The sequence below is a fragment of the Melanotaenia boesemani genome, chromosome 22 (assembly GCF_017639745.1).
Source record: "Melanotaenia boesemani isolate fMelBoe1 chromosome 22, fMelBoe1.pri, whole genome shotgun sequence".
In the NCBI taxonomy this organism is placed as follows: Eukaryota; Metazoa; Chordata; class Actinopteri; order Atheriniformes; family Melanotaeniidae; genus Melanotaenia; species Melanotaenia boesemani.
Window position 1 is genome coordinate 15,233,431 of NC_055703.1, and position 13,101 is coordinate 15,246,531.

Genomic DNA, 13,101 nt, shown 5'->3' on the forward strand with positions numbered 1-13,101 from the left:
CCAAAAGAGGACATAGCAGCTAATCGAAATTTGGTGGTCGACAGCACACATTGCAAAACCAATTCAGCTGGCAGAGACGAAAATCAAGTATTGCGAAAGTGCATGAGGTGGATCTTGATGTTGAGATGAAAGACAGAAGTTCGAAGAACTTGGGCCTAGAAATCCAGAAACTGGAGCGAGAAGAGAATAACAAACGTTATATAAAAAAAAAAAAAAAAAAAAAAAAAAATAATAATAATAATAATAATCCCTGGGAAAGTTGAGTTGAGTGAAATGTGGGAAACACTGGATAAAAGTCACTGTGGGATCTTAATTCGAGCTGTGTCCAAATTCAGGGTCCACACACTTCGTAAGATGGGTGAAACACTTCCGTATTTATAATATTCTGGTATGGGGATTAATAACTCAGACGGGAATCTGTGTTGGGATGGGTTCCATCTTTAGTTCAGACTCTCAGCAACCTTCACCCAAAAACAGACATCTCATGTAGCGGCACAGCATAACCACTAGGTGGCAGTACAGTATTTATTACTTTAAAAAAAAGCCTTATCTCATCACCAAACTGTCAGTTGATCCAGGAAATTTTTTTTTTAAATATATCATTAAATAAAGTTTGTTACTCATCTGTCTCCAGTTCCCGTTAGCCACACTTTTTCTAATTTACTTGTGTTTGTGCATAAATATGCAAAACTATTTCACTTTGCATAGAGTATCTAATAAATACCAAGGTATTTACACAAATATTGTATAATTATGTAAAAATGGATTTGTCTAACCTAGAAAAATTATTGAAAATTAACTTAAAAGTTTCTAAATATGTAACATATACTTGAATAAAACTATGACATGCTGTGTACATTTTATTGGCATGTGAGAGCACCATGATGTTTACTCAGACAATTCACCAAGACGTTAAAAGCACCTTGTGGGAACAGAATCTCCCATTTATTTACTTTTATTTACATCACATCTTTGAGAGCTCACTTGACAAAGGAAAATAATGCTTTTGTCGCTGTCAGCACATACGAGGCACAATGAGACCAAAAAAAAAAGACAAAAAAAAGCATAAAAAACTAACAGGTAATCTTTCAAATTTCCCACTCACTCTTACAGATTAAGTATGGATAGCAGACAGTTTCTACATCTGGACTAATGTGTTAAAGTAATGGGGAGGATAAGCCAGATGATTAACATTTTTTGTTGTTTTTGGAGTCCAGCCACAGATTTGCAGGAGCAGAAGCCAGTTATTGTGAGAAGCTGAGGAAAGAGACCTTCATCTCCATAGAGCTAGAGATATAGCAGGTGTGTTGTGAGCTAGACTGTGTTTACAGACACTGATGAACAATTATATCTATATGCCACTGCTACTGCGACTTATGCCAACACACAAAGCATAACATGAAGGAGAAACTGTAAAACTGGATCTACAGGAAGATGCAAAGCATGGAAGAGATAAGTGCAGCTTTTTCTTTGTCTTCTTCTTGTATGAGGCTACAGTTTGTAGAGCAGAGGGCAGTGACAAAGGCATAGAGGCAAGAAGGTTCATCCTTATTTTACTGCTCAAATGAGCAGAAAAAAGTAACTTAGACTGCTAAAAAACATCTGATCAGAGAGGATCTTGATAACTGTCATGCAGGAGTTTATTAACATTTAACTGGACAATAAGAAGCATTTTCCTTAAAAAAAATGATCGGGTGTAAAGTCCTAATAATCCTCCATTCACTGCCAAATTAAATATTGATCAATGAACTGAAATAAATCTTTTTCCAAGGCTTTACACTCTCTTATAACTTAGTGTGTACAGGTTGTAGCTCTCTGAGAACCTGTCACTCATTCAGAGCTGGTAATTCCGATGGATGAAGGACAGAAATTCATCTTTGGACAGCTTCTCAGGGTCCATTCGAGTCTGAGAATCATGAACTATGACTCCCTCCTCCCAGGCCCAGAAGAGCCGCTCAGAGTGGCAAACACTGAAAAACACGACAAGATAAACTTTGTTCATACAAATCATAAAAGCCACAGTATAAACTGATATTCATCTATACCTGCAACAGAAATGTGTATCATCTTATATCAAGTAACAGAAAAGAGGATACATACTGGAAGGGAGCAGCAGAATTTGGTGGCATGTCATACGTTGATTGCTTGGTTATCTTGTTAAAGAAAAACTTCATTTTGGATTTTTTGCTGTACGCCATCGTCCACGGCTCTGAGGGGAAAGAAATGCATTTCCTTTTTTATTTAGCAAACCAACATCCATGTTACTAATCACTATGAAAACATGCTGCTCGCACGACTGATGACTTCAGAAAAGCTGCAGTACATATAAACAAACCATTGACAGTCTTAATGATGTAGAGGCCTTTGGGAAGGAAGTGACGGTCATCTCTTCCAGTGTAGGACAGGCGAGGAACGCCTCCTGAACTTTTTGTAATTTTCATTTCTAGTCTGAATGAAGAAAGATGGTGGATAAATTATGGTCTTTCAACACTTTTGTTTTTCTAAACATTTAGTCGTAATAGTGGCTGATGATAGGACAGCTGGCTTTTCTTACCTGAGAAAGATTTTCTCCATTTCCTCCAGCCTGTAAACTTCTTTCACCCTGGAAAAAAAATGACAATTTAAATTTTTACTATAGAATAACAAGAGCTGATAACATGCACATATACATATGCTTTATCAGGAGCGACTACCTCTCATTCCAGCTTCTGCCTCGTAGCAATTACAGTAAAAACAAACAACCCTGAAACAACTTTCCAAGTCATAAGTAAAGAAAAGTAGACAAGATGTATGAACTGAGACAAAAAAATCTAACACTTGTCTTTTTGTGTATTTATTCAGGCAAGAGGCTTATCAGATCATTCTTACACAATCCATGTTGAGAGGGAGGCGAAAAAAAACAAAAACTGAATACTGTCAAGTTCATGCCAAGGTTACTGTGGTTTTAGATCAAGGTCTATTGGTAGACAGTTCAAATCTAAGAGGAGTAAACTTTAACACTCTTCCTTGATTCATTGAATATGACATACAAATATGACAATGGTAACACTAAACTCTATCATAAAACCACATATATATATATATACATTTTTATTTTTGCTCTAATCTTTGTGCAAACAAGTTCTAGTGATAACCGGCAGCTATAAACTGTAAAACACTGTCTTATCAAGTCTTTGTCCACATTCGATAAGAATACCACAAAAGCTGAGTATTTGGCAGACGTTTGTCCATGGGTATGTCCAGGACATGGAGACTGAAAAGAACCATTAGTAACCATAGTTACATCATAATAAAAAGCACAGCAGCAACCAACTTTGCTAGTTTCATGGTTGGAACAGCGAGCTGTCAGATTTTTAAGTGATTAAGCCCTTTCCTCTCCCAAAAGGACCAGTCTGCTATGACTGGCCAGTTGTTGATCCAAAACGGCGATGTACAGGGCAGCCGCTAATCCATGACACATGTCAAAGTAGCCCCTGGGCAGGCACAGATGTGTTTCATTGTGTTGTGGTTAAGTTAATGTAGAAAAGCCTGGACTACTAACAAGGTGTTTTGAGATAAATGAACTCCCCTTGTGTGGACGTTGGACCTAACCAAACCAAACCATCAGGTACAATATATAACAACCATGTCCATCACTTTTTAATATATCCGAAGAGTTCTTATCCACCCTCTTTTAAATGTCGTAATGACCACTGGGGGTTAAAGTAATGAAAAAAAAGAGAAAAAAACGTAAAACGTGATGTTTGGATTAAAATATATTTTACCAGTGGTAACTTCAGTTATCTCAAGGTTTTTTTTTTTCACCTTTTACCTTTGTAGCCTTTCACTGACTGAAATACCTTCAATAAATAACAAAGCAGCACTCAATCTGAACAAATTCACTCCCGTTAGTACCTGATGGGGTTCATATCTGGTCTGCTGGGTTTAGCCACTGCCTTTACAAACTTCTCAACCATCTGGATCCTGAAAATCAAATAAAAATCCAATATAGTCCAACTATATCCATAATGTAGGAAATTATGAAAACATTTTGACTGCTGTTTGTAAAGTCTGTAACGTGTGAGCAAGGTTTCAAAAAGGTGGTAATCAGGACCCCATAAAGGGTCTTGATAAAGAGGCTTAAAATAAATAAATAAACATGAGAAGTTAATTATTCTTTTTCAGAAATCAACATCATTTTGCATTTGTTGGGTTTACCAGTCAAAAGTCTGGGAGCTACAGATTTCAGGATTAAGGTGAAGACATCTTACCGCTGGTTGAAGTGCTGATCCCTAACATCAGTGCCGTTGAGTACCAGTGCATCCATCACATGAACTGCGTTGATTCTGCGCTGAGCTTTGCCCTGAGAACCGAACACAAGGTGCTGAAGCTCAGACAGAAGTCCATTCAGGTGTATCTCCAACTAAATGCAGCGAACGTTTTTAACTGGAACTATGAAGACTGCGGTTCTTTCAGTCCCTCCTCTCACCTCGCCCTTCAGCTCTTGGACAATTTCTACGCTGAGGAGTGAATCCCTTGGCAGCTCCAATTTGAATTTCTCCATTTTCGTCCAACGTACAGGCATCTTCCCATCCCATGTATAAATCTGAGACTTCTACAAGATTAAACAGAGAACAGAGGATGAGAAAAGGCTCAGACACAACTTAATTAATCAAGCATCTCTACTAGTGTTCACACTAAAAATCTTAAAGCTGCATGAACAGACGATTGTGAAATGTCTATAAAGAGGAATAATCTCACACATATAATAAGTGATTTCTGCTAAATCAGCCTAAGTTGGCTGCCGCTGTGTTAAACGGACAAGACGTGATCAAACATCAACAGCTCGGACAGCTGAGGAGAAAAACCTAGCAACCCATCTTCATCTAAAACTGCGAGAATCATCCGCTGATTTCGACCATGTCTTCAAGTCATTTGTTTTGTCTGTGAGTGATATTACATTCACAAGGCACAAGCTCAGGATCAACTCACTCCCAGTGCAAGAAGAAAGAGCTGGTCTCCACTTCCCACAATGCACCTGTGGTCCAAGACGTGGCGCAACTTATCGAGTGTGCTGGAGTTTAGTGGAGTCAGCTTACACTGAAACGAATCCACATCTGAGTTCTGAGTCACAACAGGAGAAGAGACAATTAGGTTCAGACCCAGAGACAGAAAAGTTTTAATCAACCAACTTATAGCATCATCACTGTAAAAGTCGATCCACATAAACAGATATACCCCATAATCAAAAATATTTCCTATTATTCCTGTTTTTTTCTGACCTTGGTCAGTTCATAGAATTTTGCCTTCGGGTCTGATGAAGAAGGAGCAACTCTTGCCATGTCTGGGATCTGAAAAAGACATAAGTAATTGTGAAATGTATAACTAATTTAAAACTAAATGACAAACAATGCAGCTTATTAGTTTTGCAGACTTTTAGTGGGCATGAGTTTCTCCACTCACCCCCCAAAGCTTCAGGCACTCCTTTCTGATGTCAGCTTGCCTTAGTTCTGAGAGTGTCCTAAAGATACCACAACAGTGTCACATTTTTAGTTTCAGACATAAATAACAACCGTTTATGAACAGAGAGCAGTGGTTACTCACGGGTCGACTACGAAAGCATGGATCTTAGCCAAGGCCTTAATCTGGACTGCACAGAGGCTGCAGAAACAGTAAAAATCAGTCTTTATTAATCACTTTGATTAATATTCAGCAGTTGAAGACTTTATGAAAACTGTCTCTACCTCTCGTTAGAGTTGACCATAAACTGGAAGAAGTCAGTGTCCTCCTTAATGATACTCAGTGGAACCACATCTGTAACGTCTGTGTTCGAGTCTTTAAGATGGTTCAGTTTCAGGTTGACTCTGAACATGTACTCCCTGACTGCATCTGAACCGGGTTTCAGACCACGGCACATTATGTACCTGTTGATAATAATGAGGAAAGGGAGCAGATTTACTTAAAATGACACAACTTCTTTAACACTGTAGTCTAAAGCGCAAGACAGTTTTTACATTCCCTTTAAAAGAGACAGTATATATGTAGTAAAACTACAAATTATTTAAAGTTATGACAGCATTTTATAAGACCAATGGTCAACGCTCACTGAAAGTAGTCATTATGACTTCAACCTGAATAAGTAACTAAATTCTAACATGTCCTTTTGTACATTCCCTGTACTGAAAGTGTTGGATTACACTGTAAAATGTAGATAAAACAATAATCCAATCATTTAAAAATCTCATAAATAAATATTGTAATCACAACAGAACATAGAAAACATATTGAATGTTGAGACATTTTACTGTATTATGAAAATATTAACATGTTTAATTTGATAGCAATACAATGCCTCAAAAATATTGGGAGGGGGCAAAAGAAAAAGTCTGGAAAAGTAAACAGTATTAAAAAAACATCTAAACAAACATGTTACAACTATTTAATTTACCTGGCAACAGGTCAGTTATGTGATTCTGTATAAAAGAAAACCTTAATGAGCAAAGCTTCAGACACCTGCTAAAAACTGCATTTACAAAATGTGGATCAGTTTCAGAATTATGTACCTCAATGTACATGAATATTCCCTCATTTACAGTACAAAATATCATCATCCAAGTATCTGGTGACATCTCTGTGTGCATGGGACACAGACTAAAATCAGCATTGGATGCCAGGGATCTTCAGGTGGAACTACATTAAAATGAGACATGGTTCTGTCACAGGATTAACTAGAAATCACTGTGAACACATCACCATGGCAACCACAAGTGCAGTTTAAAGCTCTATAAAGCTAAAAAAAAAAGCTACATGTGAACAGTATCCAGAAACATCACTATTTTCTCTGAGCTGAAGCTCATTTAAAACAGACTGAGGCAAAGTGGAAAACTGTTCTGTGGTCAGAGCAATCAAAATGTTAGATTTTATTAAATCATAGACACCAAACCCACAAACTGAAGAGGAGAGGGACTTGCTTGTTCTCAAAACTGAGCTGAAAAACCTGCGTCTTTGCAGTATGTGCATTACCATCTAAATGGCAGCTTGCACATCTGGAAAGGCATCATCAACGCTGAAAGAGCAACATATATGCCCATCTCAAGGATGTTTTTTTTCATAGAAGGCCTTGCATATTTCAACAAAACAATACTAAACTGCATAAAGCATCTATTACAACAGCATGACTTTGTAGTAGAGGAGTCTGGGTGCTGGACTGGCAAAAAACAAGAGACACCATTCCTCTTCTAAAAGTTCAGCAATGCCACACAGTGGTAAACATGGCCCTGCTCAAACTTTTTTTTTGACATTTGTTTTGACTTTTTTGGATTGTATTTGACAATATTCATGAGCAAACACAGGCAAAAACAATTGCAGCCCACCTCTCAGAGTTGGCAGGCCTGCTGGTGACAGGTTTGAATAGTGAAATCCTATCGAAGCAGAGGTAGAGAAGGTAGACTAAACCCACACTGAACGGCGTGAAGAGGTCAAAAGTCTTACAGACAAAGTGGCCACCTGTAAAAGACAAAGAAGCTAAATAACATAAAAGCACATGATTGCCACAAATGGACAGCTTTGTTAATTGGTTAGGTGCATGCACAAGACCATGCACACACATACCAGTCCTGAGTGTAGAGAGAGCTGTGAGGAACTGACAGAGCAGCAGCTGTTTGCTCAGGATCTCCTGGATGTTCTCTTGACCTTCCACAGAAAAACCCTGCCAGAGGAAAAGATCAGATGAAACCTGATCCTAACAGTCAACCCCTGTTGAGAAATTCTCCATCTGATAAGTTTTGGATGCTAAGAAGCAAAACAATCACTACTAAGACACTCCAGAAGTAGTTTTACCCCATCTGCCATGAGAAAGTGCAGCCCTCTTCTGTCTGTATTCTCCATGACAAAGTTACGGAACGCAGTCATGTTTTCAGGCCGAGTAATGTCACCATCTCCATCCACTCCGCCCTCACCTGAGACACATACATATCAAGCTTTAACAGAATCATTCATCACCTGCTTCTCTTCTTCTGCTGGGTGTGATGTGCAGATTTTATTAACGCACCATAATAAGGCTCGAACAGCTCGCTCGGAGCTGCATAGAAATTTTCCAGCTTGAAGTCACACGGTCCTTTCAGCGTCATGCCAAAGCCCTTGGCGTGCCAGCGTCTCTTCCACAGGATGTACTCTGAAAAGCCTCCAGGCCCTGCGCAGACGTCACCAAAGTAGAGAAGCTCACCCTCGCGGTCCTTTGTCAGAGGTTTCTACATAATGACAGAGGTTTTATCTCACGTCTGTTTACATGGGCCTGTATGTTGTGGACTATCAGCAGATACCAGCTGTCACACACTCACCCCTTGAGAATCCTTTGGGTTTGTGAACATATGGTCGGCGCAGTGGTCAATGTTGGCCATTTTCATAGCTGCTCTAAATACAGAAGGCACATAATACAACATGGATTGACACGCCACAGAATGCTCCAGTAGTTTTGTCCTGCCTGTAGTTCACTACATAAATACTGACCTGTTGAGAAAGAAACCTCCTCTAATTGTCTCGTAGGGGTTGGAGCGTGTTCGTGCTCTCCTCATCTCTTCACCCTCCAGGTTATCAAACACTGTCTGAATATCATATCAGTGTGTGTATAAGAACAAAAATGTCAATCATTTTTAACAACTGTTTAAATAAAAGGGTAAATTAATCTCTGGGTAATGTCTGAACTCACCTTACACCGTAGAAGTGTGTGCAAGAGATCTTCTGAGCAAAACTCTGTTTCGTCTTCAATCCTAAGTTTTCTCTGTTGAGTCAAAAGCAAGACTTAAATACATATAAGCAAAGAGTATATGTAGGTATATCTTTCATTAAGAGTCCACATTGACATATTTGCCTCTCCCAGGATCATCCAGTCCGTCAGCTCATCTGAATCTGGGATCTCTGTGGTGCATTCAGGAAACCAGTCGACTTTCTCTACAGCACTGGGCTGTGTGATCAAACAGAAAGAGAGACACAGATAAAGCAAACAAAGATCTCATTTCAAACCTAAAAATAATCTAGATTTATGAATATAAATGCTGGTTATTAGTTTTACCAACCTCCGGTTCATCCTGCCAGTCAACATTGAGCTCTCCCTGGAAACCCTGCAGTGTGAGGCCGAGACCTCTTCTGCCCCGCTGGGTGGAAGCCTCCACAATCTCCTTGCGTCCTTGACCAAACTTCCCCAGACCTTCACCCTCTCTAAAGCCCATTTTGGCCTAAAGGTGTAAGAGGATCAAAGACAAGAAGAGCGTTGATAAAATACAGTAGAAACATCATTGTTCCTTTTGAATAAACAACTTTTTTTAAATGAATCACATGAAATAAAGAGATTATTTGAAATTCTGCAACACAAACTATAAAAACTCAGTTTAGTGTGGTTTTTATGATGTTACCATCAGTTTCTGTGACACACTGTTGTACATAGAGAACTTTGAGGAGTTGTGAGTGGAGCCATCATTGTCTTGTGCATCAAAGGATGATGATGATATGGAGGGCATGGAGAATCCTGGTCTGTGGTCCTCATGGTCACTGAGGGAGTCATTTTGGCTAGAATCTGTATACATATATAAATGTTTAAATTTAAAACAAGTGCAGGTAAATAAAATACAATTTTTTTTACTTTTCAGAACATTGTTATAAACCAGAACTTCACTGTAAGTGAAGAGAAGGAGTGGCAACAGCCTCAATAAATGAAGACGTAACTATAGGTGCAACTATTTGCATTGATATAATCTCACAATGGTTATCGTTCCAGGCTCACAAATACCCCAGCTAGCAACTTGTCCAATTGGGTATAAGCATAGAGGTATATATTAGCAATACAGATTTTTTTTTCTTTATCTAAAACTTAATCTACAAACCTTGTCTGGATTGTGATTCGTCATCTGAGCTTCTGTCTTCACGATGCCTCTTTGTCCCCTGCAGTGGTACAAACACTGTTGCAGCTCTTCGCTTCATTATAGCTGGAAAAAGAAGAGAAACCAATAAAGACAAGAGCAAAACAAAGACAGCACATCTTTGCCAAGACTTAAAAACATCCTGAATCCACATATGGAGTGAGTTCAAATGGACATCAAAAATCCATCATGACTGTGTTGAGCCATGCCCCAGTTCAGGGGGTACATGTTTTCATATCTTTTTAAGTAATCCTGTTAACATGCAGATAAACAAAACAGGACACAAATCCACCTTTTTTGGTGGCATTGATAACAATGATGAAACTTACAGTGGATAAGAAAAACAAACAAACAAAAAAAGACTGTGACTGAGGTATGCTCACTGTAAGTTAATGTAATAGACAATAAACATTAAAACTCCAAACAAGTACTTATAAATAAAAATCACTTTTAAACTTTTTGAAAGCTATTGGCTACAGTTGTGATGGCTGCTTGGTACAAGAATAACAATGCACATGTACTGATTTAATTAATTTACTAAATTAAAATTTAATGTGAAGCACACACAAACACACACGCAAATGTTATGACCAACTCTGCCACGTTTGATTAAAACCGATTAAGCAGTTTATGTTTTGATCTTTGTGATTTACAAATTTACTCTCATGATATCACATTTCAGGCATAGCAGCACAGCCTGCATACAAGAAAATTATTACAAGGTTTTACCCTAAATATAACGATTTCAGTTTATTGTGACTATCTAGCCGCAGATAACGCTCTTTTTGCCACTATATTTTAGCGAAGGTGTGAACGAACTTGTCAAACAGAAGCACATAAGTGCACCAGTTTCAAAACACCTGCAAATCTAAAGTTACCTATTTTCTATTTTGTAAATATCTTGTTACCCGTGTTAATCCAAGAGAAATATTTCTGAGGAAAAACTCAGCAAAGGCTCCATTTATGATTGTTTCCAGTAAAACGAAACTAAGTAGCTATAACTGATTTAGCTGTTAGCTTGCCACATTAGCCAGCTTTTTTTGTTTTTACCAGCTCAGAGGAAAAACTTCACTCTTCTGTGGTGAAACAACATCGACAGAACGTCACTTCCATAAGTGTTAAAAAAAATTCCATTTAGTTTTATTTTCGTGGGAAATTTGTTGTACATAAACTGTTTCTGGCCCGCGGTCTGTTTTTAGACCGTCCACCAGTCCTTCTGTATGTGTCGACGCACAGTAATGACGCATGTTACGCTAGGGCTGTCCAAAGAAATGCCTTTTTTGAATCGTTGTATGGGTTGATTGCTATCTTTAGGAAATAAATGAACGAATGAATAATTAAATAACGAAAGAAAGAAAGAAAGAAAGAAAGAAAGAAAGAAAGAAAGAAAGAAAGAAAGAAAGAAAGAAAGAAGAAATCCGATTTCATATTTCCATCAAATTTTATGTGAACAATTATCATTTTTCCCTCAGAAAATTGATTTTTCTGTCATCACATTTCTTAAAACAAAACAAAAAACAAACAAAAAAAAAAAGATGAGCCAGTCAGTTAAAAAACGAGGACATAAGCAGCTTAAGATCAAGAAAGAACATTATATTCGCTACTGTATAATACTGTATGTGACATCTTAAACTGATTTTTTGTAGCGACTTCTCACTAAGTTTGAAAATATGCACGATTTGTATTTGTAACACAGCTTTAGCTAATCTAAAAATCTTAATCAAATCAAAAAATTAATCAATCAACCAATAAATAAGTGAATGAATGAATAAAATATTTTTTTATGAAATTGTGTCCTAGAGGTACTCAGGGTTACTGGGTTTTGACTTGATGCTCCTCTTTTTGGGGTGGATGCATCTCATAGTAAACCAATTAGCAAATTATACAATGAGTCTGAGAAATCTTTCTTTGAAGAAATTATTTCAAATAATTGTTTTCATTCACCAATCCACCAGTGAAAGATTTCAATAAATTCTCACTCAAGTTCTTAACAAATCTTTGATTAATGTACAGTTTAGATGCCTGAATACAACCAAACAGTGAAAAAGGCTTTATCAAAGAGTTATATAACCACAATAGCTTACTGTGGAACAACTTTGGCAAGATCTTTTTTGGAAGGAATAGACATCATGTGTTTCAAACTCAAGACAAGCGCAACCATTCAGGTTGTAAGAAACATGTCCAAAGGGCAGACTCTAATGGTATGGGGTTATATTAGTGTCATTAGCTAAATTAATTTACACTTTGATTTTCTACATTAATTCAGAAAAGTTTATAGAGATTTTAAAGCAATATAAAATACTATCAAGAGGACATCACTTGCAGGGATGTCCAAACATTTTTCTACAAGACAACACAAAACTTCTTTCTGTACATATTTCAAACGTATGCTAAGAGTTTGTTGGTTGGATTTGCCTGTCTACAGTCCTGACCTGTTCTCAATAATAAATGTTTAGCATATATTTAAATGTGTTTGCAGGAAAAATTGGACAAAATAACATCCGAAACACTTCATTGCTTTCTATCATAAATGATCAGTATTTCTTTCAAATGTTATGAGACAGACTGGCAAATAACAAGAGATGGTAAAATATTTTGCTGTTCCAATTTTTTGGACTGTGTTACCAGCCAAAAATGCAAAACAAACAAACAAACAAACAAGCAAACAAACAAACAAACAAACATATGTATGAAACAAAATTGAAACAAACAAACAAACAAAAAAAAAAGGCTAGGTCATTTTTGTTTTTATGTGCAATTCCATACCACCATAACTTTTTCTGAGTTTTGTTTGTAGGAATAGAAAACATAGTTAGGGGACACAAAAATAATGAAAGAAAATTTGTTTTTGTTTTTGTGCTTCTGGTATATTTGTACACCTGTGCCAGAATCCTATGTACCGCCGTTGTAATGAGGATAACCTTTAATTGTTCTCAATTGTTAAAACTACTTTAAAGTGACCTACCAGACGTCATTACAATGTTGCCTTGTCATCCCTTGATGGGATCATGTGTATCTGCCAACATAGTTGGTGGCTAAAGGACTTCTCTCACAAGTATAATTATCCACTGTTCCTCCAGTGGTTCTACTAATCCGTCACTGACACAAATGCAGGTACAGAGGCTCGCACAAACATACCATGTGATCAGCTTAAGCAAGGACACCAAGGCTTTATATACCAAGGGTTGAGACCAAACTTCTTCAAGAG

General features: G+C 37.5%; 1 protein-coding gene across 1 annotated transcript; it reads right to left on the bottom strand.

The window, feature by feature from the left end:
* Window positions 1-919: 919 nt before the first annotated feature.
* cmtr1 (cap methyltransferase 1) lies at window positions 920-11,112 on the bottom strand. The gene is made up of 24 exons (XM_041976380.1): window positions 10,944-11,112; window positions 9,858-9,959; window positions 9,390-9,550; window positions 9,054-9,212; window positions 8,849-8,941; window positions 8,687-8,758; window positions 8,488-8,582; window positions 8,319-8,391; window positions 8,030-8,228; window positions 7,819-7,937; window positions 7,591-7,687; window positions 7,353-7,485; window positions 5,724-5,903; window positions 5,584-5,640; window positions 5,443-5,500; window positions 5,262-5,330; window positions 4,972-5,103; window positions 4,469-4,594; window positions 4,251-4,342; window positions 3,895-3,963; window positions 2,555-2,602; window positions 2,336-2,448; window positions 2,101-2,209; window positions 920-1,970 (listed from the first exon to the last, which is right to left on the bottom strand). The coding sequence occupies exons 2-24, from the start codon at window positions 9,952-9,954 to the stop codon at window positions 1,835-1,837; spliced, it is 2,487 nt and encodes an 828-aa protein (XP_041832314.1). The 5' UTR covers window positions 9,955-9,959; window positions 10,944-11,112; the 3' UTR covers window positions 920-1,834.
* Between the last annotated feature and the right edge of the window lie 1,989 nt (window positions 11,113-13,101).

What these genes read in the sequence shown, in the direction of transcription:
- cmtr1 (XM_041976380.1), bottom strand. Translation starts at nt 9,954, where the DNA reads ATGAAGCGAAGAGCTGCAACAGTGTTTGTACCACTGCAGGGGACAAAG. An exon ending in TCTTTCTTCTTGCACTGGGA is followed by an intron (nt 4,595 to 4,971) that starts GTGAGTTGATCC and finishes TTAATCTTGTAG; the next exon opens with AAGTCTCAGATTTATACATG. An exon ending in ATGGAGAAAATCTTTCTCAG is followed by an intron (nt 2,449 to 2,554) that starts GTAAGAAAAGCC and finishes TTCTTCATTCAG; the next exon opens with ACTAGAAATGAAAATTACAA.